Raw genomic sequence first — 22,630 nt, forward strand, 5'->3', positions numbered from 1 at the left:
GCGGCGGCAAGTGAAGTCAGCGCGGCGCGGCGCAGCTTTTTGTAGGCGCAGCGGGCGCGGCTTTGCGGCCGAAGCGCGCCGCACGGCAAGAGACAAGGCCGAGGCAGCAGCAGCGCATCGCGGCGCCGGGCCCTTCCTTCCCTCCTCACCATCCTCGCACCATCATGACTACGCCGCCGCCTCGCCGCGGCACACCCCGCCCGCCGCCCGGCGCCTCGCCGTGGGCCGCTCCGCAGTCGCTCGCCTCGCCCACGGCGCCGCGGCACCCGCCGGCGCCGCCAGCGCGCCGAGACGCCTACTTCCGCCGCGTCGCTCAGCCCGCCGTGTACGCGCAGGGCGGCGACGTCGCTCCGGCACCAGCGCCGTGGCAGCGCCGCGCAAACGTCCTGGCGGCCGTCATCGGCGGCACGGCCTGCGCCTACCTCGTGCTGCTCGCCGACTTTGGCCCGCGCGAGCATGTCTTCAGCGGCGTGAGTACACTCTGCGGGAAGGCGCGGGCTGCGAGGAGCTTGCGCAGACGGATAGCGGCAGCACCTGTGCCATCACACTCGCTCTAGAGCATGCGCAGTATACATCTTCTGCTCGTGCTGCTCGTGTTCGCTCTTCTCAAACGCACAGACATGCACCTTTGCTGACCCGCTGCTGTTTAGCTGCGACGCTCGCTCGGCCTCCCAACGCACAAGCCGCGCGCCGAAGACCCGATGGGCCTCTACGCCGCCTCCATTGCGCCGCCGCTAGGCGCACCAACATCGCCACCCGCAGGCTCGGGGCGCGACGTCAGACGCACAGAGAAGCTCGTCTGATGGTATTGCTACGTGCCTGGCCACGCACCCAGCGCATCACCCGCTGGCAGGCGCCGGCTGCTCTCCGACAGGCCCACTGCCAGGCACCCGCCGCGCCTCCTCGCGGTCCTCGACGGCCGCCGGCGCCGGTGTGCTGCCGGCACCGCGGCCGGGTGCCTGCGCAAAGAGCGCCGCAAAGCCGGCGTCGCCGTCGAGCTTGTTGAACATGCGTGCCGTATCCTCGGCGTTGGGCTGCCCGGCGAGCGGGTCGGCGCCGCCGGCGATGAGGGCGCGCACGACCTCGGGAAAGTCTTTGAACACGGCGCCGGCGACACACGACTGGCCGCGCCCGTTGAGCTGGTTGGCGTCGGCGCCGAGCTCGAGCAGCGGCGCCACGAGGTCGGTGTGCCCGTGGTACGCGGCGAGCATGAGGAACGAGTCGCCGCGGTTGTTGAGCATGTTGGGCGGCACGCCGGCGCGGATGTAATCGAGCAGCTGCGCGTCGTTTGTGCGTGCCATCTGGAAGAGCTGTGGGCGATGGTGTGAGCCGCGTGTGCATGGAGCAACGATGTGGAGTGCGCAGATGAGGCTCGAGCCAATGCGGTCACCCTAGCTCGTGGCCTGCAGTACAACACCCAGCCACGACGAGAGGCACTGCCTGGACGCATCCCGCCTTTCCTCCAGCTACGCTCTTGCACTCACCCGTGCGGCCAGGTCAAGTGCCGCAGCCGGCAGCTCTGCGGCGCTGGCCGGCGGCCGTTGCGGCTGAGCGGCGTCGCCCTGCTGCGTCGCGTGCGCGGCCTCGGTGGCGGCCTCTGCGATGCTGGGCGCCGCGGCGGTGGCCTCGTCGGGCGCGGCTGCGGCGCCGGCGGGCGTCTGCGTCGGCGTGGCGGGGCGCTCCTGCGTGGGTGGTGCGGGGACGGGCGACATGGCTGAGGTGTGTGCTGATGGTGCGGAGCGAGGATGCAGTCAGCCGAGCGGGCAGCAGTGTGGAGGCGCGGCCGACTACAACTGGCGCGCACACAGCGCGGATTGTAGTCGGACCTGCGCGTCACGTGCGCCGCGTGCGCTGCCAGCCGTCGCCGCCCGAGCGCCGCGCCGCGCCAGCAGCGCCGCCGCGTCCCGGCCAGGCGCCGGCGGCCTTCTTCCCCACCGCACCCTCACCTCTCCGCACCTCTCGTCGTCGCCATGTTCGGTCTTAAGCCGTGCGTTCGCTCGCTGGAGGCGCCGTCACGTGGCGCTTGCTGACCTGCTGCTTCCCGCCCTGCCCTCTCCGCCCGCCATTGCTCCGCTGCCGCTCCCTGCTGCACCCTCGTCCATGCGCATGCTCGCACACAGCTACCCCACGCCCATCGTCAAGCCGCTCTGGCCCTTCATGGCCGCCAGCGTTATCGTCTTCTTCGGCGTCAGCGCCATGCAGAACGCCGGCGTCAGCACCGCCGAGGCAAAGGCCAACCCCAAGAACCCGTACGGTGCGTGTGTGCGCGGGCAAAGGTGGTGGGGAGCGAACGCGGGCAGAAGCGGACAGTCGGACGGGAGACACGTGCGGGAGACGCGCGAGGACTGCTCTGCACGGTGGCTGGCGGGGCTGCAGCTATTGAAGAGCCAAGGTGCTGGCGCGACAGCCTGGCGCGACGGCGCTGGTGCGAAGACCTCGACGCGATGCATCAGCAGGGCGCCGTAGCTGCTGCAGCGTCACTGGCCGCAGCTGGGCGGGCGCTGCTGGTGTGTCGGCGATGCTGCGACGCTGCGGTGCTCCGCAAAGCTCTGCGGAACGCACCACCATGCCGGTCGCAAGTCGCCGCGTGGGAGACGGTGTCCGCTGGCACGCGTGACCTGTCGCATGGGCAGCACTGAGTCGGCGGACTGGGCCAGCGCGGAAACGAGCTTGTGCGAAGCTGTGGACAGAATGTCCGGATGCAGGGGGCAAGAGACGTTTCGTCCCTCGGGCGCACAGCAGGTGGTAGTGGGACGCTCAGCTGCTCTGCATCGTGTCTTGGCACAGGCGCTGTCGCGCGCTGTCGCTGTGCTCCTCTCTGCATCCCGCGCTCCAGCTGCCGTTCGAAGCGTGCTCATGCTGACGCACTTGCCCTCGCAGCGCTCAAGGGCGGCAAGGCCGAGCACCACTAAGTGCACGCGACGCTGCAGCCGTGCATTGCGGCATCGCTCTCACCGGAAGCGCGTGTGGTCCCTCAGCGGCCGCGTCGCCGTGCCGCAGGGCTGCATGTCGCTGCAATGAAGTGAAGTGATAGAGCTGCGAGGGTGCTGGTGTGAGCCCGCGAGGGTGCCGGCTGGGACTGTAGGAGTGGTGTCGGCGCAACAGTCTGAGTTTGAGGGCGGTGCCGCAGAGCTCGTGTCTGATCGATGGGAAAGCTTGCAGTGCCGTGGAGCAAGTCTGGTGCCTGCGGTCATCCCGAGATGTTTGGGCTGGCGTTCTGGGCGCGCTGATATGGCAGAATGCTTGGCGCGATGCGCCCGCCGAAGCTGGACCACGGCCGCGCGTCCAGCTTGCCCCGCCTCCACCACCATCTCGCACGTCTGTCCCGCGCCTATTGCCTGAGCGCGTCGTCTCCGCTTCCCGCTCGCCGGCCGGCCTGCTGCGTGACCGAGACGCTTGCACCGTGCGCGCCGCGCATGGCCTATCCTCCACGTCCAGCCGGCCGCAGCGCGACCTCCACCATGCCCGCAGCGCTCCCGGACGAGCCGAGTGCTGCGCCGGCATTCGCCGCCGAGGCTGCCGCTGAGGCCGCACCGCTTTCAGCGCTGGGGCCGCCATCGAGCGCATACCTCTCGCGCATCGTGCTCGTGTCGACGCTGGGCGGCCTGCTCTTCGGCCTCGACACGGGCATCGCGTCGGGCATGCTCGTGTCGCTGCGCAGCGACCTGGGCCACGTGCTGAGCGCACGCGAGCAGGGCGTCTTCGTGTGCGCCACGACGGTCGGAGCCATCGCTGGAGCACTGGGTGCGGGCAAGCTGGCCGACTGGCGCGGGCGCCGCAGCGTGAGTGCAGTGAGCGGTCGTGCTGGCTGACTGCTCTGCTAACCCGCACCGCCAGGCGATGATTGTTTCGTCCGTCTTCTTTGCGCTCGGCTCCATCGAGCAGGCGGCGTCGCAGGTGCTGCGTGAGCTCGTGCTGGGGCGAGCGCTCGTCGGCGTCGGCGTGGGCATGAGCAGCATGGTCGTGCCGACGTTCCTCGCCGAGTGTGCGCCGGCCGACGTGCGCGGGCGCATGGTCGGCGCCAACAGCCTGCTCGTCACGGGCGGCCAGGTGCTGGCGTACGCGGTCGCAGCGCTCTTCTACACGCTGCCGCACTCGTGGCGCTGGATGGTGCTGCTCGGCGCCGTGCCGGCGCTGGCGCAGCTCGCCGGGCTGTGGACGCTCGACGAGTCGCCGCGCTGGCTCAGCGCCCACGGCCGCCATGTGCAGGCGCGCGCCGGCGTCGTGAAGCTGTATCCGACGGCGAGCAGCGAGGCCGTTGATGCCTACCTGCGCGGCTTTGAGCGCGGGCACGAGGAGCGGGTCGACAAGCGGGGCGCGCTCAAGGAGCTCTTCCAGAGCAGCAACGGCCGCCGGGCGCTGGCGCTCGCCTGTGGCCTGCAGGCGGCCCAGCAGCTCTGCGGCGCCAACTCGATGTGAGCTGAGAGATGAAGATACACCAGTGCTGCAAGACTGACGCCGCTGCACAGCCTCTACTTCTCCTCGCGCCTCTTGCTCATGGCCGGCTTCTCGGCGAACCCCAACGTGCCGGCGCTCGGCGTGGCCGTGGGCAACTTTCTCGGCACCTGCCTGGCGCTGCGCCTCGTCGACCGGCTCGGGCGGCGGCGCCTGCTGCTCGGCGCCACGGCGGCGGCCAGCGTGGCGCTGAGCATGCTGGCCGTGTCGCTGGGGCAGATCCGCATGAAGGACGTCGTGGATGGGCAGGGCGACGGGCCGGCGGGCGAGCAGGCCGGCGCCTGGGCCTACGTCAGCCTCGTGATGGTCAGTAGTGGCCAGGGCCGGCGATGCTGCGGCTGCACGGCTGACAGCGTGCATGCAGATGATCGCCTTCATCTTCAGCTATGCACTCGGCCTGGGCATCATCCCGGTGTGTGCTGGGCGCAGCGAGACTCTGGCCACCGCGTGTTGACTCTCTCTGCAGTGGCTCGTGCAGTCTGAAATCTTCCCGGGCCGCCTTCGCGGTGTGAGTGCCGACAAGCAGGCGTATCACAACATCCGCTCATGAGTCTCCCTCAGGTCGGCGGGGGTCTCGCAACGGCGACCAACTGGACATGCAACCTGCTCGTCGCGGCCACATATCTCGATCTCGTACGGCGTGAGTGCTGCCTGCAGGCTGGCGCTCGGACCGCTCTGCTAACCCTGGCCGCCAGTCATCACGCCGCAGGGCACCTTCTGGGGCTACGCCGGCATCGCAGCCCTCTCGTGGGGCTTCACCTACGTCTACCTGCCCGAGGTGCGCCGCCTGCTCGCGTCAGCCAGTACACATGCTGACCCAGCACCAGATGGCCGGCGTCGAGCTCTCCGACGCCACGCGGCTCTTCGACGCCGAGCAGGCGCATCACCGAGGCGCTGCGCAGGGAGAGTACGAGCCGCTGCGGCCAGACGGCGAGGAGTGGGATGCAGAGGACGACGAGCCGAGCATACGGCCTGTCGCACGGCCCGTAGACGGCGCAGACTCATGAGAGACATGTCATGCTTCGATAAGTTCTCAATTGCTGCTCGAGGCGCTTCGAGGCGCCTCGAAGCGTGGTTCAGCAACAGCGCAGATGCTGCGGTCGCACGTCTACCAGATGATGCAGGACTCATTGCCGCGCGACATCTTGTCGCGGCCGGCCTTGCAGCCCCAGGCGGCGCCGAACTCCTTGATGTTGGCGAGAGCGGCGTTGACGCGGAATTTGGTTCTGAGGGTGTGGAGTGAGCGTGGTGTGGACAGGCAGCGGTCAGGGCGTACGCACGGCGAGTGCGGGTCGGTGCGCCAGCGCAGGATGGCCTCAGATTGGCGCAGGTTGCGGGCCCTGTGGTGCACAGCGTCATGTGAGAACGGGATCAGCGAGCAGAGGCCGGGCCACTCACCATCCGACCGCGTAGGCGAGGTAGAAGAGCTGCTCGTTGGACAGGTGCTCGAGGCCCGGCAGCGCCGGGTTGCGCTCGGCGGCGCCCGGCGTCTTGAGGCTCTCCTGCCATGCGCGCCAGCTGGCGGCCAGGCCGCCGAGGTCGCCGATGTCCTCGCCGATCGTGTACTTGGAGCGCAGGTGCAGCTGTGCGTGCGCGTAGGGTCAGCTTCGGGTGACTAGATGCGTTGCGGGATCAAACGGCACGCACCTCGCCGCCCTTGCCATCGGGGATGGTTTGCCTGCAGGGAGGTGGTGAATACGAAGCACAGCACGGGGGACCAGCCTTGCTACTCACTTGCCGTACCAGTCGATGATGCAGTTCTTGCGTTCGTCGAAGCGGGCGGCAGTCTCGTCACTCCACCAGTTCTTGAGCCTTCCGTCCTCATCGTAGAGGCGTCCTGATGGGTCAAACGCGTGCGATGTCTCGTGTCCGGCGACTCTGCCCGCCGGATGTCAGCGGAGGTGCGGGAAGGCGGATGGTAGTGCAATGGCCAGAGGAGCTTCACTCACGAGCCAAATGCGCCGTACTGCAGCGCGTCGGTCCAGCGGTACGAGAAGTACGCCGGCTGCAGGATGCCGGCGGGGAAGACGATCTCGTTGGCGAGCGGCGTGTAGTACGCGTTGACCTCGGAAGGGATCATCTCCCAGGCCTTGGCGTCGAGCGTCTTGCCCGCGGCGGCCCAGTCGTGGCGGACACCGCGGGCGAGGCTGCGCGCGACGTTGCCGAAGAAGTCCTTGGGCTTGACGTCGAAGTCGGCGTAGAAGCGCTCCATGGCGCCGGCGTCCTTCGTCTGCGGGCTCTCGGGCCAGCCGACCTTGATGCGGATAGCATCGGCCTTGCGCTCGGCGCGTGCGCGCGTCGCGTCGTCGAGCCAGGCGAGCTCGGGCAGGCGGCTCTTGAAGGCGCGGATGATGTTGTGGATGATGAGCTCGGCCTTCTCCTTGCTCTGCGGCGGGAAGCTGTCGGCGACAAAGAAGCGGCCCGTGAGGAAGCCGAGCACGTCGTTGAGCGAGTTCTGGCAGAACGTGGCGCGGTCCTCGGTCGCGTCGGCGCCGATGCCCTTGCTGCGCCGGTCGAGAGCGTCGAGCGGGCGCCGCAGCGGCACATTGGGGCCCAGCGCCAGGCCGAGCGTGCGCATCGCCGTCCACACAAGGTACGCCTCGAGCACGTCGTCGGGCGTGCGGCTGATGAGGCTGTCGAGGCGGCGCACGAAGCGCGGCGAGAGCACGTTGATCGACTCCGGGCGTGCCGCGCCGAGGTCGTGGAAGTACGTGGCCACCTCGAGCGAGGAGAGATTGCGCGAGAGCTCGGCGAACGACGTCGGGTTGTATGTGCCCAGCGGGTCCTCGAGGTCCTCGTTCTCGGGCGTGATGGCGGCAAGGGCGATCTCGAGCTCGACGACGGCGTCGGCGCGCGCGCGGATCTTCTTTTCCGACTCGGGCTTGCGCTGCTTCTTCTCCGCACTGAGGCTGTCCTGCTCGGCGGCAGCCAGGGCCACGAGGGCATCGGCCACGACCGTGCGGTAGAAGTCCGTCTCGTCCTTGTCCGTGTAGTAGTCCTTGTTCGGCAGGCCGAGACCGTCAGGCTGGAGCCACGGCGTGGCGAACGTCGGGTCCTTGACGGGCTCGCCCTGGATCGTCCAGCTGAAGAACGCCATCATGCCTGCACAGAGGGTCAACTCTTGCCGCCGAAGCTGCATGTCATGCCACACCACTCACCACGCGCGTGTGCCCAGGCGAGCGCCTCCGTCAGGCCCTGCTGACGGCCCGCCTGCGGCGGCAGCGGCGCCGGCTCGCTGCCAGGCACCGGGCTGTGCTGCACCGGCTCGCGCTCGGCGGCGCCAGTGCGGTACAGCGCACGCAGGTGCGAGACAACGTCGAGCAGCGGCTTGGCGCCGGCGGCGTCCTGGGCCGCGCGGTCGGTGCAGCTGGTGTAGTAGTCGCGCAGCTTGGCGATGTTGCGTGCGTCGATGGCCTTCTCACTGTCGTCCGCGGTGTTCACCTTAGCATCAGGCGCCTCGTTGAGCAGGCGCTGGATGACGGCCGCGTTCGTCTTGGTGATGTCCTGCGCCATGCCGTACAGCGCGGCGTCGGCGGGGATGGGGTGCGCCTCGCGCCAGCCGCCGGTGGCGTACTGGTAGAAGTCGTCGCACGGGTCGGCAGTCGTGTCGATGGCACGCAGCAGGTCGGCGGCAGTGCGCACGCAGTCGGCCGTTGTGCACGGCGGGCCGTGCGGGTGCGGGCCATGCGGCGGCGGCGGCGGGCCGTGGGGCGGGTGCGGCGGGTGCGGCGGGCCATGCGGCGGGTGCCGGTGCGGGTGCGGCGGGTGGTGGGCGCGCGCGCCGGCAAAGAGGCCGCCCAGCACGGCGGCGGTGAGCAGCAGCGCGAGCACGAGGAAGAGCAGGAAGCGCTCGAGCGGGCGCAGCGTCTGCGGCGACGCCAGCGGCGCAAAGGTGCGCGCGAGGTGGGCGCGCGTGCGGGCGACGAAGCCGCGCGGCGCCTCGGCGGGCTCGTCGGCACTGCGCTGGCCCAGCAGCGGGGCGCGCTCGTCGGCGGCGGCAGGCATGGCTGGCGGGTTGAAGGGGTGGGGAGCGAGAAGGAGTGGGGCGAGCGCGCATCAAGATAGCGCAACCGTGCGCTGGCAGCAAGCGACCTTCGCGGCGCGCTGCACCGATTGCTCCAGAAGCTGGGCCGGCGCCACGCCTTATTCCCGCTTCCCGCCCCTCGGCGCGCCCAGAGTGCGGGGTAGAGGTGCCGCCGAGGGGCAGGCCGCAGCAGCAGAGCGCTCGAGTGTGAGCACAGCAGCACAGCGGCTGAAGTCTCGGGTGTGTGCGACAAAGATCGGCGTAGCCGGCGACGTGCAGCTCTGCCGGCGTTCCAGGCGGAGGCCACTTGCCGGGCGGCGCGGGGCGGAGTGCGCACAGACCCGAGAGCGCGGCGAGCGCCAGAGCCGGAAGCGGAGACAGACAGCGGGCGCAACGCCTCACGCACTCCGCACCCACCACCACCGCCGCACACGACACCATGCCGCACGACGCCGGAAGCAGCAGCAGCAGCGGCGACAAGCACGCCGGCGAGCAGCACCACCACCACCGGCACCGCAGCATCGCCGAGCGCTTCGGCGCCGTCGTCACACGCACGCCCGCCGCCGTCGTGCCGTCCTTCGCACGCTCGCACCGCGAGCACCACCACGCCCACGACGCCGGCGCCACCGATGCGGCGCACCCGCAGCCCGAGTCGGCACGCCACCGCCTCGCCGCCATCGCCGGCCAGCTGGCCAGCGCCACGAGCGGCGCCGCGCAGAGCCTGCCGCAGCTGCCGCACCGCACGCTGCGCCGCAGCGACTGGAGCCACATGCCGGCGTGAGTCAGTGCACGGAGGGAATGGAAGGGCAAGACGCAGTGCAGAGCAAGACGCAACGCTGCTCGACAAAAGGCGCGAGCGTGCTGGCTGGCGCACGCGCGAGGTCTGCGAAGGTGTCGCACCTGCTGCGAGTGCCTTCTCTGCTGCACACGCAGCAGCGTCGACCGCACTTCGACTGACCGCCTCCGCAGCTACGCAGACCTGCCAACTGAGGGCGGCTTCTCCGGCTGCGCGTGGGACGTGTGGGGCAAGGGCGACGAGCTCGGCACCATCAACCTGCTCACGCCCGAGGTCGTGTCGCGCACGGCGCGCGAGGAGATCAAGAGCGGCGTCGCCATCTCGCTCAACTGGGCGCTGAACATGCCCGACGTGCCCTTCTTCGGCCGCGCGTGCATGCAGCACAGCATCAACGCCAAGACGTCGCCGGCGTACGTCGAGCGCCGCAGCGCCAGCATCGCGCGCCTCAACGCCGCCGGACACGGCGTCGAGGACCGCTCGGACCCGAACGGTGCGTGCAGCAGTGCCTGACCAGGACGCTTGTGCTGACTGCGCATGCAGACCCCAGCGCGGCCCCGCTTGCCGACGATACCGTCTTTATGAACACGCAAAGCGGCACGCAGATCGACGGCTTCAGGGTGAGTCCAGAGTGCGTGCTTGTCGGTGCCCCGCTGACTCTGCTGTGCAGCACTTTGGCCATCTCGGCCTGAACTGCTACTACCAAGGCGTCAAGCAGGCCGACCTCGCGTTCGGCAAGCAGGACGGCAGCCAGGGCACACAGCTCGGCGTGCAGGCGTGGGCGCAGCACGGGTGGGTCAAGGCCTGCCAATGCAGCTAGCCTTGCAGCTGATCACCCCGCACGACAGCATCCAGGGCCGCGGCGTGCTCATCGACGTGTGGGGCTACTTCAAGCAGAAGAATGGCGGGCGCGACCCGTGGGGTGAGTGGCACAGTGTGGCCGTCTTTGGCCGCGCAGCTGATGACCTCTGCCAGATCCGTGCACCACGTTCCCGATCACGCTGGCCATGCTGAAGGAGGCCGCACGCGCGCAGGGCGTCAACCGCTTCCACAAGGTGCGTGACGTGCGAGCTGCGCCATGAGCTGCCATTGAGCCCATGCGTGCAGGGCGACATCCTGCTTGTGCGCAGCGGCTTCATCGAGCGCTACACCAGCGCCTCGGGCCTTGAGAAGCAGCACTGGGGCCAGAAGGGCCAGGAGCGCTTTGCCGGTCTGGCGCAGGGCGAGGACATGGCCGAGTATCTGTGGAACAATGTGAGTGGCGCCGAGCGAGCACTTGCGGCGCTCTGCTGATCAGACTGCATGCGCACAGCACTTCGCTGCTGGTGAGACGCCCGACGCACAATGCTCCGGCTGGCACAGACTGACTCCGCAGTACAGTCGGCGGCGACGCACCCGCATTCGAAAGCGTGAGTGCCGGCCGCACACCCACTCTGCCCGGCGCTGACACGTCTCCAGTGGCCGCCGCCGCTCGGCCACTCGTACCTGCACGAGACGCTGCTCGGCCTGTTCGGCCTGCCGATTGTGCGTGTCCACGCCGTCCTGACTCGCCCTCCGGCTGACGTCCTTCTGGCAGCTCGAGATGGTCGACCTGCAGGCGCTGGCGGCGCACTGTGCCGCGCAGCGGCGGTGGACGTTCTTCTTCTCTGCCTGGCCGCTCAACCTGCCCGGCGGCGTCGCCTCGCCGCTCAACGGCAGCGCCACGTTCTGATGCCTCGCACACCCGTAGCAGCCACCCCTGTGCCGCGCGCGCTGGTCTGTCGGACCTGTCTAGATTACCCGTGCACCCTGTGCAAGCCCTATGCTGTTCCTTCCCTATGCCGGCGGCACGGGCGCGCCCGCCGGCACGACGATGCCGGCGCCTGACCGGGCAGCGGCCGACGCAGGCGGGAGCACCTCGCTGAGGCTGCCGAGGCGCGGGCCAGCTGACGCGTCGATGAACTCGGTGGGCACGGGCAGCTTGGCCGATGCTAGCCGCAGAGCTGCAGAGCGTGTCAGTTGGGAAGAGACATGCACGGCGGTGCACGCACCCTCCTTGGCCACCTCTGGCCGAATGTCGACGGGGCCGCCGATCTCGAAGATGACGCGGCCGATGGGTGCGCTGCGGCGGAGTGTTAGTGGAGGTGCTGCGACCAGCTGCTGCACGACCCGCCATGGCACGCCGAGACGCCTCTTGCTGCACTCACCGACAGGCCCAGAACTCAAACGTGCCCTTGCCCTTGCCCATGCGCGTCTCGTTGCCCTTGACGCAGACGGGAATGTCGGGGAAGACGCGCATGAAGACCTGTGCGCCCTTGATGATCTTGAGCTTGCGCTTCAGCGCCGTCTCGGCCGACGTCAGCTGCTTGGCGCTGAGGCGCGCAGGCGCCAGCAGGCGCAGGCCATAGGCGCCCTCGGCCAGCGTGGTGCCCTTGAGCGAGCCGCCGATGGGAATGGGCACGCGCTGGAGAAGGGTCAGCGCAGGCAGAGCACGACGCCTGGTCTTCGCACTCACGCCCTTGTGCGCCTTGCGGTACTTGGTGCGGCGCGGCGCCAGGTTGCTGGCACACCGCACGGCGTCGGGCATCGCCAAGTGCGGCGGCGCGAGAGACGGGCGCAGCGGGGCGAAGCGTGCCGGCTGCAGCGCCACGCGCGACGAGCTGGCGCCGGACGGCATGGCGAGGGCGCGGAAGGCGCCAGTGAGGCTGCGCAGCGAGGCCATGCTGGGCAGTGAGCGGGGTGGACGTGGAGTGGAGTGGAGAGCTGCGAAGGTGCGAAGGAGGCAGCGGGACGGCGGCGAGAGCGCGACTCTGCCGTTCCCACGCCGCGCCGCCAACTTGTGCCTGGGCCTTGGCGCGCTCACACGAGCTGGCCGCCTCTCACACCTCCACCACCGCTCCTCAAGCACCCAGCCATGTCGCGCACCGCCGAGCAGGCGCCGCTTCTGGCGCAGCAGAGCCGCGATGCTCAGCCGCGCTACGGCGCAGCGCAGCCCGAGGGCGCCGCCGAGCCCGGCTCCGCCTCCGAGCCCGCTCCCTCGGCGCACGGCGAGACGGACGTGCCGTTCCCGCCGCTGCGCGTGCTGCTGCCGCTGCTCTTCACCATCTGGGTGCCCGTGTTTGCCGCCTCGCTCGACGGCACCGTCGTCGCCACGCTCGTCGGTAGCATTGCCAGCGACTTTGAGGCCAGCGAGCAGGCCGCGTGGCTCGGCAGCAGCTATCTGCTGAGCGTGTGCTGCTTCACGCCGATCTACGGGGTGAGTGTGCGGAAAGGCAGCGGCCGTGGAGAATGGGGGGCAAGTGCGGCAGCTTAGACGCTTGGTCGCGCGATGGCAGGCCCGGCGGCGTGGACTAGTCGAGGGAGCGCTGCCGTGGCAGCTGCCACGATGAGGATTGGTGGTGGGCGCAAGGCAAAGCGGTGGCTGGGATGTGCTGCAGCTGCGCCAACTGGCGGCTATATGTGACCGAGACCGACAGTGTGGACGAGACTATGGCCTGCTGTCTCTCTCGGCGCGTCCGGCGAGCCGCAGTATCGAACACCAGCTCATGTGCTTACCCCTGTCTTCTAGCGGCTGTGCGACATCATCGGCCGGCGTCGCGCGCTGCTCACGGCGCTCACCTTCTTCGTGACGGGCACGTTCGGCTGCGGCGTGGCGCAGAGCATGGGTCAGCTCATCGCGGCCCGCGGTCTCGCCGGCGTCGGCGGCGGCGGCCTGGCAGTGGTCAACAGCACGATCATGAGCGATGTGATCCCGCTGCGGCATCGCGGCCTCATGCAGGGCCTGACGTGAGTGGGCCGAGGAGACTGCCGCTGCTGCGTGCTCACCCGGCTCGCACAGCAACATCATCTTCGGCCTGGGCAGCGGCCTTGGCGGACCCGTCGGCGGCTTTGCCAACGACAAGCTGGGCTGGCGCAGCGCGTTCATGCGTAAGTAGCACGGGCTGCGTGTGCACTTGCCACACTGACATGCTGCGCAGTGCAAATGCCGATCCTCGGCGTGGCCCTCGTTGCGGCCCTGTTCGTACCGCTGAGCCCGCCAAACCAGCCCCCCAAGCCGTCGCCGCTGGCCGGCCTCGGCTGGACGGACAAGCTGCTGCTCATCGACGGCCTCGGCTCGCTCTTTCTCGTCGGCACCGTCGGCAGCTCGCTGATCTCGCTCTCGCTCATGTCGGCGCAGGACCTGAGCTTCAGCGAGCCGGTGGTGTGGGGCGGCCTAGTCGCGGGCGCCGCGAGTGCCGTCGCGTTTGTGTGCGTCGAGCTGTGGGTCGCGCGCAAGCCCATTCTGCCGATCCCGCTGCTGCTGCAGCGCACCGGCGGCAGTGTCGCGCTGGCCAACTTTGCCTTGGTGAGTAGCGCGGGCTGAGAGTTGCAGCACGATAGACTGACCCGCACTGCAGGCCGTCATGTCGTTTGCGCTGCTGTACAACTTTCCGCTTTGGTTCCAGGCCGTGAAGCTGCAGTCGGCCTCTGAGGCGGGCCTGCACCTGATCCCCAACTCGATCGGCCTCAGCGTCTCGTCTGTCACGGCGGGCCTGTACATGCGCTGGCGCGGCGTCTACTGGGCATACAACCTCGTCCACGCGGGCCTGATGCTGGGCGGCTCGCTCATCGTGCTCAGCTTCACCGCGGGCACGCCGGAGTGGCTGACGTATGCTGGCATCGTGCCGAGCGGCGTGGGCGTGTCGGGCGTGCTCACCTGCACGCTGATCGCGTGAGTATGCTGGTAGCGCGGGATTTGCACACCTGCTCACGCTGCGATGCAGGCTCATCAACTCGGTGCCGCGCGAGGACATTGCGGTGAGCAGCCAGGTCTCGCAATCGCACGCGGCCTGCTCACACTCTCACAGGTCGCCACGGCCATGTCGTATCTCTTCCGCACGTCGGGCCAGGTCGTCGGCGTGGCGCTCTCCGGCGCGATACTGCAGGCGAAGCTACGCACCGAGCTGGAGAAGCGCATCTCAGGCCCCGATGCCGCCAAGGTAAGCTTCACGCTGATGCTCACCCAGCACGCTGCTCACGCACCGCCGCAGACGATCGCCGCGATCCGGCATCAGTCGTCGATCATCCCCACGCTGCCGGCGCACGAGCGCGCCGCGGCCGTGGCGGCGTACGCCGTGGCGCTGCGCTGGGTCTTCGGCTTCGTCGCCGCCGCCGCGCTCGTGACGCTGCTCAGCTGCATCACCATCGAGAACCGCACGCTGCCGGAGCACACTAAGAGCAGCACGGACGACGCAGAGCAGCCTGCCGATGCAGAGGATTGACGCGCGATGCATTGTCATGGGAGAGCAATTGATCACCACTGCACCAGGCGTTGCACTCGCTGGGCCTGCGCCGCGATCACAGGTGTGCTTGAGGGGTGACCGCCTTGTAGATGCGGTTGCACTCGCGCTCGAGGTCGTCGAGGGTGCTCTGCAGCTCCGCGGGCTGCTGCAGCAGCGCGAGGAGCTTCGCGTTCTTGGCGCTGCGCACGGCGGCCTCGGCGTTCGCGGCTTGCGTTGGAGCAGGATGTGAGCATGCGCACGGCGTGAGCTCGGCGCGCGCGCAGCCGCTCACTGTGGGCACCGATCGGCTCCTCCGCCTCCTCGACGAACGCCTGCAGCTCCTTGACGAGCTCCTTGACGTCCGCCTGCAGCGCCTTGAGGCGCGTCTTAAGCTCGTCGACGCGAGCCTGGCGAACATCCTGCGGATGAACTTGCTGGTCGTCAGCGCCGTTCAGTGCTGCGACGGATGTGCGAGGGCAGCGGGGCCCAAGCCAGCGCGAGTGGCTGGCCCTGGGCGCGCGGGGCGTGCGCAGGCAGCCGTACGCGCACCGCAATGCCGCAGCGGACTCGGCTTCCTGCCCGCCTCTCCGGGACGCACACTACTCACGAGCGAGACGAGCGACATGATGAGTGAGATGAAGAGTAGAGAGGCGGGTGTTGAGGATGGTGGTGGTAAGAAGCAGAGCTCGGCGCAGCACATCAGCGGCTGGCTGGCCGGACACGCGGCGACGCGCGCCCGAATTAGCAGCCCTCTGACCCCTGAGGGCCAAGAGTGGTCGACCTGCCTCGCACGGACGCTGCGAGACACCTGCCTCCTCAGACCATGACGTGCGGCTAGACAGTGTGCACCGGTCAGGCCTTGTCAGTAACCAGCGCCCTGCCGAGCGTCGGTGGAGGCGGATGCGGTCATGCAACGTGGTCGCTGCGCCAGAGTACATCACCTCGGCGCTGAACGTGTGCACAAGCGCCGTGTAGAAGTGACATGGCTTCAGAGAGCCGTTGTGCAGCCTACGCACGGCCAGCAAGCAGTGCTCAAGGGGCTGTGAGTCTCAGTGTGCGGCTGAGGGAAGGTAGCAAGGACATCACCACAGCAGCCGCTGCGTGTGCGCGTGTCGCTGGGCCAGAGAGCAGAGGATGAGCAGCGCGATGACTCGCATAGACACAGATCGGCACGCGGACGAAGACAAGCAAGCAAGCACTGCTACACAACCTTGCTCGCCCCTCAGAGTAGACCAGACACGCATGAGAGAGCGCAGGTGCGCAGACAGACATGGAGCAGGGGCGCAGACAGACGTGGAGAAGCGAAGAACAACCACTAGAGGATCATGAATGGATCGAATGGTACCGGACGAGTTGCGCGAAGGCAGGAGGAAGCCGCGGAAGCGCTCTACGCTCCGATGTTGACACGGTGGTTGGCCTTCTTCTCCTCCGGCTCGCCGAAGACATCGATGTCCTTGACGGGAGTCAGCCAGTGATCGCCTGAGGGCTCTAATACTTCGCCTTCGCCTCACCCAAGGATAGCCGATAGGCACATTAAATCGCACGTACGATCCGTGGTCCTTGATGAGCGAGGAGACCTTCTCGAACTCCTCGTCGGTCAGCTCGATCTCCTGGAAGTTGCTCTCGATGCGGCTGGGCGTGACGGACTGCGATGGCGGGTCAGCGATGACGAGAAGCAGCAGGCGCTCGTGCTGCGCACCTTGGGGATCACGCTGGTGCCGCGGTGGGCGCCCCAGGCGATCAGGACCTGGCCGGCGTCGACGCCGTGGGCCTTGGCGACCTCCTGCACCTGCTTCGAGCCGGCGATGTCGACGCTCTTCTTGCCGTAGCCCGAGGCGTTGCCGAGGGGCGAGTAGGCGGTGATGTGGATGCTGCGCGGGTGTCAGCAGTGAAGCTGCAGGTGCTCCGTCTAAGTGCTCACCCCTTGAGCTGGCTGTACTTGACCAGGTCCTCCTGCGGCAGCAGCGGGTGGCCCTCGATCTGGTTCACGGCGGGCACGACGCCCGTGGCGCTGATGATGCCCTCGAGGTGCGCCTGCGTGAAGCTGCGGGCGAGTGTCAGCTGCAGCACATCGCAGCACAGTGCCTGTATCGCTCACTTGGACACGCCGATGCTCTTGACCTTGCCCGTCTTCTGCAGCGCAATCATCGCCTTCCACGTGTCAACGAGCGTCGTCTTGAGGTCGAGCTCCTTGAAGTCGCTGCCGTCCTTGGCGGGCGGCATGAGGTTCTCAATGTCGTCGCCGGACTCGAGCGGCACGGGCCTGGGCGAGGGGTCAACTTGTGCCAGGGTGCAGCATCCATTGGTGACCCTCGACGCACCAGTGGATCAGGTACAGGTCGAGGTACTCGACGCCGAGCTCCTTGCACGTGGCGTCGTAGGCCTTCTCGACGAGGTGCGGCTTGTGCGCATTGTTCCACAGCTTCGACGTGAGGAAGAGCTCCTCGCGCTTGACCACCGAGGGGATGACCTCCTTGAGGCCCTCGCCGACCTGGGGTGAGAGAGTCAGCAGCTGCACCACAGACGCAGCCACACCACCACGCACCTCCTCCTGGTTCTTGTAGATCTTCGCCAGGTCGAGGTGGCGGTAGCCCGTCTTGACGGCGTGCGCCACGGCGGCCTTGACCTTGCCCTGGAGGTGAGAGGGTCAGCAGGCAGCTGCAGATCGCGCACCGCTGCACCACGCACCGGCTCCGAGAGCCACGTGCCGAGGCCAATGCGCGGCATGACGTTGCCGTCGTTGAGCTTGATCGTCTTTCCGAAGGACATGCTGGGTGTGTGTGAGGGGTGTGGTGAGGTGGTGGTGGTATGTTGAAGAGGTATATTGAAGCGGGCCAGCGCTGGCGAGGCGCACGGACGACGCCCAAACTGGCAGGGTCGCTGCTGCCCAAACTTCCTTCCTGGGCCAGGGCACGCCGCCGGCACCTGCCCGATGCGCGCATCATCGCTCATGGCGTGCAGCCCTTCCCTCCACTTCCGCGCATGAGGTGCTCCGTGCCTCTGCGCACGTTTGTTCGAGAGCGCGCATGCCGTGGGAACAGCACAGAACGCCGCGACCCGAGAAAGCACCTTTTGCAGCTGCCGCTCCTCCCCGCCATGCCATCGCTGCCGGAAGTCGCACCGAGGGTGAAGCGGAGGCAGCACTGCATGGCGCTGCGCGACAGAGTGAACGATGCGTGCATAGCGCAGCGCGCGAGCACAACGGGTCCAGAGGGTAGGTCACCGCTGCGATGCGGCGGCGCCAAAGGTGCCGCGCCGCTCCCCGGCGCGTCCTCGGCGGCGAGCAGACATCACAATCTCAGCTCGCCAGGCAGGCACCCGCGACAAAGACGCTTCGCTGATGCCATCACAATTCGACAGCAGCCTCAATCTATGCGGTGAGCTCAAAGATCGGCAGATGGGAAGCGAGGAGTTGCTCGGCTGGCGGCCGCCAGCAGCTGCAGTACCGCAGACCGTGAGGGGCGCGATTTTGAGGCGCCTCGAGCTTCACCTCCCGCGTTCGGCACGCCTGCCCAAGCCTTCCTGCCCCGCCTGCGAGCCGCGCTGCTCGCCTTGCCCGACAAGCAGCACTATTCGGAGATGTTTCGGCAGCGAGAGCCGGCCTGCGGCTCGCAAGGACGAGGCGCTGCTGCGGCACGCTCACGCCATGCGATGCTGCCGCAGCTGGCTCTTCGCGGCGCTGCACGCGTCCCGATTTGGCCTTCCGGGCCGCGCCTCTCCCACGGCACGGGCCACCAGCATGCACGAGCGCCAGCTCAGGGTGCAAGGCCGCACACTCGCCGCCGGCCTCGAGTCCGGCGCTGCTCGGCTGCTGCCTCTTGAGAAGGCTCAGCGCTTTCAGCAGCTGCGCCTGCCGTCTATCTGTGGGCGCTGCGACGCGGGCTTCTTAAGGTGCGCGCCTCGCCCGCCTTCCTCCCTCCGCTCCTCCTGCACCCACTCCGCGCCGTGCATGTCCCTGAGCCCGCCACCGCTACCTCGCCGCCGCTCCGTGCCTCTACCAGTCCTTGAGCCAGCTCTGCCGAGCATGCCGCCCGGCTGCTGCGACGCCGCCGCCGCCAGCGTCGCGGCGCAGCGCAGCCCCAGCCTCGTCAACGTCAAGGACCTGCTCGCGCCCGCGGGCATCGTCGACATGCCCTCGCTCCTCGCCGCCTCGACGCCCGCCTCTGCGCACAGCGCGCTGGCGAGCTCCTCGCAGAGTGCCAACGTCGACGCCAGCAGCAGCAAGGCGGCGGCGCCGGCTGCGCCCTTCGAGCAGATCGGCTCGTCGCCGCTCCTCGACCCCATCGACGCCGCCGACCCCGAGCTAATGGCGCTCAGCGGCGGCAGCCTGCTGCTCGAGCAGTCCCGCGCCGCCGGTGGTGGCACGCGCCGCCGCCGCGCCCGCACCGCCAGCAGCGCCGCGCAGGAGTTCACGCCCGCGCCTCTGCGCACCCGCGGCCTCAGCAGCGCGGCTGACAAGGGCAGCAGCAGCGGCCAGCAGTACCTCGATGCGGCTGCAGCTCTTGGATCGGCCTCGACGAGCTCGTCGTCCGGCACCGAGGGCACCACGCTCGCGCTGCCCGGCTCGTCTGCGCCGCCGAAGCAGGGCGCCGTCGTCACCAGCGCCGAGCAGCCCGGCTCGACGTCGCTCTCCTTCGGCGACACCACCACGGATGACCCTACCACCCACAGCTACCTGGACGACTTTACGATGGACACGACGCAGAGCCAGGCCACGTTCAACACGACGTACGCCTCCGTCGACGACAGCCCGGACAAGGCCGAGGCGCCGGCCAACGTCTTGGACACACATACGGCCGGCAGCGCCGCTGTCCTCACCTCGCCGGCTCGCGGCAGCCAGCAGAGCGCCTTCTTCGACGACGTCTCGAGTGGTGCAAGCCCTTCGCCGCACGAGAGCACACCGCGCAGGACGTTTGCGAGCCGCAGTGCCGAGGCTAGCGCGGAGCACACCTCTTCGCCGTCGTCGAGCTCCCTTCGCGAGGTCGGCTCGTCGCAGGTAAGTCGTCACATGAGCCGCGACGCGGCCAAGACTGACTCATACTCTGCAGCAGCGCAGCTCGCCGATCTTCATCCCCACGAGCGGCCGCGGCGTGCGCTCGCACACGACGTCCGGCCTGCCTGTGCGCAGCTTCGCCCTTCCGGACGGCCGCATCGGAAGCGACTCGAGCGACAGCGAGCTTGCGAACGTGAGTGTGGCAGATGAGCAGTGCCTGTGTGCGTGGCTCTGACACGCCTGCAGCTTCGCGAGCAGCTCTCGGCCACCGAGGCCATCAACACGCTGCTGACGTCGCGTGTCGCCGAGCTCGAGGCCGAGACGGTGGCACTGCGGGCCCTCCTACAGCCCTCGATGGCCGCCGGCAGCTACGCCGCCGGTCTTGCTGCCGGTCTCGACCGTCAGAGCGACCCGGCGCACCTCGCCATGCTCCACTCGCACGCGCCGCCGAGCGCGTTTCCTCACTTTGGCGACTTTTCGCCCGCCAGCACCGGTGCGAGCGTCACGCCCGACCCGTTCAGCCCGTTTGCGCCGCAGCAGCCTCTCGGCCACCCGCAGTTCGCAGCCGAGAGCCCAGTCGACAGCGCGGAAGAGTTCAGCTCCCGCGGCGGCTCCATCCCTGCCACGCCCGACCCGGGCGCTGACCTCTCGCAGTCGCCCTTCATGAGCATATCCAAGCGTTCACCGCAGCTCGTCTCGCTTGCGCATCAGCAGGCCAGTACAATGCAGAGGCAAGGCTCGAGTGCGATGCAGGCCGGCTTCGACGACTCCGAATACGCCTCGCGTCCTTCTCTGCTGCAGTCGTACAGCAGCTCGTACGCGGCGCAGCTGCAGAGCTCGGACTCGCACTCACGCGGCCAGACGGCAAGCGACGGCTACTTCATCGTCGATCCGCACCAGAGCGACGGCTACCTCCACGTCGTACCGCAGCTATCGCCCATCGGCCTGGGCCTCGAGTTCGAGGGCGACAGAGCACACGCGCCGACGTCCAGTCCTCCGGAGCCGGCTGTCGCCTCCGGATTGCAGCTCCGCTCGAATGCAGCGCCGACGACGTACATGGCCGGCAGCGTGCCTGGCCCTGGCCTAGGCTCGACTCGTATGCGTGCCACGATCCCGTCGGCGACAGACGTACCTGTGAGTGCTTGACCACAGCGGCAGCGTTGCTCCGCTGACGCTGACATGTCTCCAGGTGCCACGCAAGGACAAGGCACCTGCGCACGAGATCTACGTGCCGCCGGATGTGAGCGCGGCCCTTTCATGCTCTTTCTCTGCTGACACGTCCCACCTAGGTCCTCGTCAACCGCGCGCTGAGCGGACGCAGCCAGGACGCCAGCATCACGCTCCAGGTGAGCTGTTCCCACGCTTGCGAGCACATGGAGGCGCTCACCCCTGGTGTCCTTCCAGCAACAGCTCAAGTCGGCCACGCCTGAGCGCAAGGCGGCAATCATGCGTGCTCTCGAGCCTCATCTGCGCCGCCTCGCCGAGGACAAGCATGGCAACTTTCTTGTGCAGCGCGCCAGTGAGTATGCAAGGGCGCGCCTCGCGAGGCCTGGCTGACCTGCTCCGCAGTCGGCTGTGATGCGCAGATCTGCTGGAAGCTGAGGTGAGTGCTCCGTCACGGGTGAGCAATTGAGCGGTCACTGACTCGGCTGCGTCAGAGGCCACTTTGTCGATCTCTCACTGTCGCAATTCGGCTGCCACGTTGTGCAGCGCGTGAGTCGGCCCTCGCTTCGTGTGTCGCGCTCATCACTGACGGCGCGCCCTCAGATCCTCGACGAGGATGAGCGTCTCAAGATCAGCGTCGTCGAGGAGCTTCTGTCGGACCGTCTACTCGACACGCTCACCTCTCGCAACTCTATCCACGTTGTGCGTGCGCTGTGCGTGTGCTCATTGTTCAAGCTGACCCTTCTCGCTTGCAGTGGCAGAAAGTGCTCGAGGTGAGTGGCCGCGGCACGTCTCGGAGTGCTCTAGCTCACAGCGATACCACGCCAGATCGACTGGACGCAGCCCGAGTTCCGCTCGACCGTCTTCGACGTCATCAACCACGCCATGCGCGGCCGCTGGGCCGACACGGCGACGCAGGAGACGGGCTCGATCATCTGCCAGAACATCTTCGAGAGCGCGGACCCTGCAGAGAAGGCGAGTGATGAGCTCTCCGGCCTCGGCTCCGGCGTCGGCATCTGCCAGCTGACCCATACCTGCGGCCACAGGAAGGCTGCATCTCCGAGATCCTCGAGCACACATGCGAATGCGCCGCGAACCAGTGGGGCGTATGGGTGGTGCAGCACATCATCGAGCACGGCGACACGTGCGTAGGGCGCCGGCAGGGTCGCTTGCACCGCTGACGTCCGCAAGCAGGAAGCACCGCCAACTGGCGTTTGAACGTCTGCTGCAGCAGGCCGTTCCCCTCACGCTGTCGCAGTACGGTGCGTGCCGCTGCTGCACGTGCTCAGACCGCCACTTACAGCCTCTGAGCAGGCCAGAAGGCCATCATGAGTGCCCTCAAGTCGCCCGACCAGCACTTCCTCAACGCCTACCTCGACGTGCTGTGCGATCGCGAAGGCGCGTCTGGCGCGGCGGGCATCAGCGCCGCCAGCTCCTCGCACCGCCGCTCCGTGCTCGTTGACGTGGCGTCGGCGCCGCAGGGCCTGCAGATTGTCACTCTGGTGCGTCGTGCCCCCTCATGCCCACCTGCTGCATGCTCACCGCCCCTGCAGCTCCTCACGTCGGTCAGCAACGAGCAGCGCGAGCGCATCATCCGCACCGTGCGCAAGAACAGCGTCTTTCTCAAGGGCAGCAAGGCCGGCCTGAAGGTGCACCAGCTCTGCGGTGAGCAGCCTCTGCTCTCGTGCTCTGCACACGCACTGACTCGTCTTGTCACGCCAGAGCGTGCCCGCGCCTTTACCGGCTACTGATCCGTCGTCTCGTCAACCACACACCATGCTATACCTACAGTCCCGTTCAAACCTAGTCACAACCACCCCGCAAAAGCCGCACGCGCTGCTCAGCAGCCCTCTGCACCGTCTCGTCCTCATCCGCATCATGTCACTGTCCCTGCGTCGGCAGCACGACGCGCCCTGCTCGCACTTCATACTCTTCACGCGCACGCTGTCTGATGTCTGAGA

The 22,630-nt window shown here is 68.2% G+C and overlaps 11 protein-coding genes across 11 annotated transcripts; 7 read left to right on the forward strand and 4 right to left on the reverse strand.

Moving 5' to 3' along the window:
- Window positions 1-164: 164 nt before the first annotated feature.
- FA09DRAFT_340139 (hypothetical protein) lies at window positions 165-803 on the forward strand (the record flags this gene model as incomplete). Its single annotated transcript, XM_025744291.1, has 2 exons — window positions 165-470; window positions 651-803. 2 exons carry the CDS (start codon window positions 165-167, stop codon window positions 801-803), a joined length of 459 nt encoding a protein of 152 aa, XP_025596619.1.
- Window positions 656-1,724, reverse strand: FA09DRAFT_331237 (hypothetical protein). Its single transcript, XM_025742933.1, has 2 exons — window positions 1,485-1,724; window positions 656-1,310 (listed from the first exon to the last, which is right to left on the reverse strand). Exons 1-2 carry the CDS (start codon window positions 1,710-1,712, stop codon window positions 840-842), a joined length of 699 nt encoding a protein of 232 aa, XP_025596620.1. The 5' UTR covers window positions 1,713-1,724; the 3' UTR covers window positions 656-839.
- Window positions 1,725-2,100: 376 nt separating this feature from the next.
- Window positions 2,101-2,912, forward strand: FA09DRAFT_340141 (putative ATP18-subunit I/j of the mitochondrial F1F0-ATP synthase; the record flags this gene model as incomplete). Its single annotated transcript, XM_025744292.1, has 2 exons — window positions 2,101-2,254; window positions 2,881-2,912. 2 exons carry the CDS (start codon window positions 2,101-2,103, stop codon window positions 2,910-2,912), a joined length of 186 nt encoding a protein of 61 aa, XP_025596621.1.
- A 392-nt stretch (window positions 2,913-3,304) lies between these two features.
- FA09DRAFT_343892 (general substrate transporter) lies at window positions 3,305-5,490 on the forward strand. Its single transcript, XM_025744625.1, has 8 exons — window positions 3,305-3,782; window positions 3,838-4,415; window positions 4,470-4,761; window positions 4,820-4,867; window positions 4,922-4,963; window positions 5,017-5,095; window positions 5,151-5,233; window positions 5,283-5,490. The coding sequence occupies exons 1-8, from the start codon at window positions 3,417-3,419 to the stop codon at window positions 5,460-5,462; spliced, it is 1,668 nt and encodes a 555-aa protein (XP_025596622.1). The 5' UTR covers window positions 3,305-3,416; the 3' UTR covers window positions 5,463-5,490.
- Window positions 5,472-8,460, reverse strand: FA09DRAFT_361917 (zincin; the record flags this gene model as incomplete). Its single annotated transcript, XM_025745416.1, has 7 exons — window positions 5,472-5,681; window positions 5,736-5,795; window positions 5,854-6,038; window positions 6,103-6,133; window positions 6,190-6,333; window positions 6,405-7,557; window positions 7,614-8,460. 7 exons carry the CDS (start codon window positions 8,458-8,460, stop codon window positions 5,564-5,566), a joined length of 2,538 nt encoding a protein of 845 aa, XP_025596623.1. The 3' UTR covers window positions 5,472-5,563.
- A 435-nt stretch (window positions 8,461-8,895) lies between these two features.
- On the forward strand, window positions 8,896-11,212 carry FA09DRAFT_331240 (hypothetical protein). The gene is made up of 11 exons (XM_025742934.1): window positions 8,896-9,256; window positions 9,449-9,765; window positions 9,816-9,892; window positions 9,943-10,064; window positions 10,121-10,194; window positions 10,248-10,327; window positions 10,380-10,526; window positions 10,585-10,597; window positions 10,653-10,681; window positions 10,731-10,796; window positions 10,849-11,212. The coding sequence occupies exons 1-11, from the start codon at window positions 8,919-8,921 to the stop codon at window positions 10,981-10,983; spliced, it is 1,398 nt and encodes a 465-aa protein (XP_025596624.1). The 5' UTR covers window positions 8,896-8,918; the 3' UTR covers window positions 10,984-11,212.
- FA09DRAFT_331241 (ribosomal protein L16) lies at window positions 10,873-11,997 on the reverse strand. Its single transcript, XM_025742935.1, has 4 exons — window positions 11,767-11,997; window positions 11,459-11,715; window positions 11,303-11,373; window positions 10,873-11,254 (listed from the first exon to the last, which is right to left on the reverse strand). Exons 1-4 carry the CDS (start codon window positions 11,971-11,973, stop codon window positions 11,088-11,090), a joined length of 702 nt encoding a protein of 233 aa, XP_025596625.1. The 5' UTR covers window positions 11,974-11,997; the 3' UTR covers window positions 10,873-11,087.
- Window positions 11,998-12,137: 140 nt separating this feature from the next.
- Window positions 12,138-14,588, forward strand: FA09DRAFT_331242 (MFS general substrate transporter). Its single transcript, XM_025742936.1, has 8 exons — window positions 12,138-12,507; window positions 12,820-13,037; window positions 13,090-13,178; window positions 13,229-13,596; window positions 13,649-13,962; window positions 14,015-14,048; window positions 14,099-14,230; window positions 14,282-14,588. Exons 1-8 carry the CDS (start codon window positions 12,166-12,168, stop codon window positions 14,510-14,512), a joined length of 1,728 nt encoding a protein of 575 aa, XP_025596626.1. The 5' UTR covers window positions 12,138-12,165; the 3' UTR covers window positions 14,513-14,588.
- A 209-nt stretch (window positions 14,589-14,797) lies between these two features.
- FA09DRAFT_86283 (hypothetical protein) lies at window positions 14,798-15,442 on the forward strand. The gene has a single exon (XM_025745872.1). The coding sequence runs from the start codon at window positions 14,938-14,940 to the stop codon at window positions 15,337-15,339; it is 402 nt and encodes a 133-aa protein (XP_025596627.1). The 5' UTR covers window positions 14,798-14,937; the 3' UTR covers window positions 15,340-15,442.
- A 268-nt stretch (window positions 15,443-15,710) lies between these two features.
- FA09DRAFT_310525 (Aldo/keto reductase) lies at window positions 15,711-17,281 on the reverse strand (the record flags this gene model as incomplete). Its single annotated transcript, XM_025740633.1, has 8 exons — window positions 15,711-15,965; window positions 16,024-16,158; window positions 16,212-16,383; window positions 16,434-16,556; window positions 16,611-16,775; window positions 16,834-17,003; window positions 17,058-17,144; window positions 17,201-17,281. The coding sequence occupies 8 exons, from the start codon at window positions 17,279-17,281 to the stop codon at window positions 15,900-15,902; spliced, it is 999 nt and encodes a 332-aa protein (XP_025596628.1). The 3' UTR covers window positions 15,711-15,899.
- A 1,186-nt stretch (window positions 17,282-18,467) lies between these two features.
- Window positions 18,468-22,527, forward strand: FA09DRAFT_361923 (ARM repeat-containing protein). The gene is made up of 16 exons (XM_025745417.1): window positions 18,468-19,508; window positions 19,561-19,698; window positions 19,752-20,639; window positions 20,695-20,745; window positions 20,795-20,851; window positions 20,910-21,024; window positions 21,075-21,108; window positions 21,164-21,218; window positions 21,273-21,371; window positions 21,425-21,442; window positions 21,498-21,677; window positions 21,716-21,813; window positions 21,864-21,931; window positions 21,984-22,171; window positions 22,223-22,334; window positions 22,392-22,527. Exons 1-16 carry the CDS (start codon window positions 18,537-18,539, stop codon window positions 22,418-22,420), a joined length of 3,102 nt encoding a protein of 1,033 aa, XP_025596629.1. The 5' UTR covers window positions 18,468-18,536; the 3' UTR covers window positions 22,421-22,527.
- The last annotated feature ends 103 nt before the right edge of the window (window positions 22,528-22,630 follow it).

Source organism: Tilletiopsis washingtonensis, assembly GCF_003144115.1.
Source record: "Tilletiopsis washingtonensis strain MCA 4186 unplaced genomic scaffold FA09scaffold_17, whole genome shotgun sequence".
Taxonomy (NCBI): Eukaryota; Fungi; Basidiomycota; class Exobasidiomycetes; order Entylomatales; genus Tilletiopsis; species Tilletiopsis washingtonensis.

Coding starts and splice junctions, on each gene's coding strand:
- FA09DRAFT_331237 (XM_025742933.1), bottom strand. CDS start 1,712: ATGTCGCCCGTCCCCGCACCACCCACGCAGGAGCGCCCCGCCACGCCG. Junction 1,311..1,484: donor CACTTGACCTGGCCGCACGG/GTGAGTGCAAGA, acceptor CATCGCCCACAG/CTCTTCCAGATGGCACGCAC.
- FA09DRAFT_343892 (XM_025744625.1), top strand. CDS start 3,417: ATGGCCTATCCTCCACGTCCAGCCGGCCGCAGCGCGACCTCCACCATG. Junction 4,762..4,819: donor CCTACGTCAGCCTCGTGATG/GTCAGTAGTGGC, acceptor GCGTGCATGCAG/ATGATCGCCTTCATCTTCAG. Junction 5,096..5,150: donor ATATCTCGATCTCGTACGGC/GTGAGTGCTGCC, acceptor CCTGGCCGCCAG/TCATCACGCCGCAGGGCACC.
- FA09DRAFT_331240 (XM_025742934.1), top strand. CDS start 8,919: ATGCCGCACGACGCCGGAAGCAGCAGCAGCAGCGGCGACAAGCACGCC. Junction 10,065..10,120: donor CAGGCGTGGGCGCAGCACGG/GTGGGTCAAGGC, acceptor CCCGCACGACAG/CATCCAGGGCCGCGGCGTGC. Junction 10,682..10,730: donor ACGCACCCGCATTCGAAAGC/GTGAGTGCCGGC, acceptor ACACGTCTCCAG/TGGCCGCCGCCGCTCGGCCA.
- FA09DRAFT_331241 (XM_025742935.1), bottom strand. CDS start 11,973: ATGGCCTCGCTGCGCAGCCTCACTGGCGCCTTCCGCGCCCTCGCCATG. Junction 11,374..11,458: donor TTTGAGTTCTGGGCCTGTCG/GTGAGTGCAGCA, acceptor ACTCCGCCGCAG/CGCACCCATCGGCCGCGTCA. Junction 11,255..11,302: donor GCCAGAGGTGGCCAAGGAGG/GTGCGTGCACCG, acceptor CACGCTCTGCAG/CTCTGCGGCTAGCATCGGCC.
- FA09DRAFT_331242 (XM_025742936.1), top strand. CDS start 12,166: ATGTCGCGCACCGCCGAGCAGGCGCCGCTTCTGGCGCAGCAGAGCCGC. Junction 13,597..13,648: donor CGCTGGCCAACTTTGCCTTG/GTGAGTAGCGCG, acceptor CCCGCACTGCAG/GCCGTCATGTCGTTTGCGCT. Junction 13,963..14,014: donor CTCACCTGCACGCTGATCGC/GTGAGTATGCTG, acceptor GCTGCGATGCAG/GCTCATCAACTCGGTGCCGC.
- FA09DRAFT_86283 (XM_025745872.1), top strand. CDS start 14,938: ATGAACTTGCTGGTCGTCAGCGCCGTTCAGTGCTGCGACGGATGTGCG.
- FA09DRAFT_361923 (XM_025745417.1), top strand. CDS start 18,537: ATGCCGCCCGGCTGCTGCGACGCCGCCGCCGCCAGCGTCGCGGCGCAG. Junction 19,509..19,560: donor GCGAGGTCGGCTCGTCGCAG/GTAAGTCGTCAC, acceptor CATACTCTGCAG/CAGCGCAGCTCGCCGATCTT. Junction 20,746..20,794: donor AGATCTACGTGCCGCCGGAT/GTGAGCGCGGCC, acceptor CGTCCCACCTAG/GTCCTCGTCAACCGCGCGCT.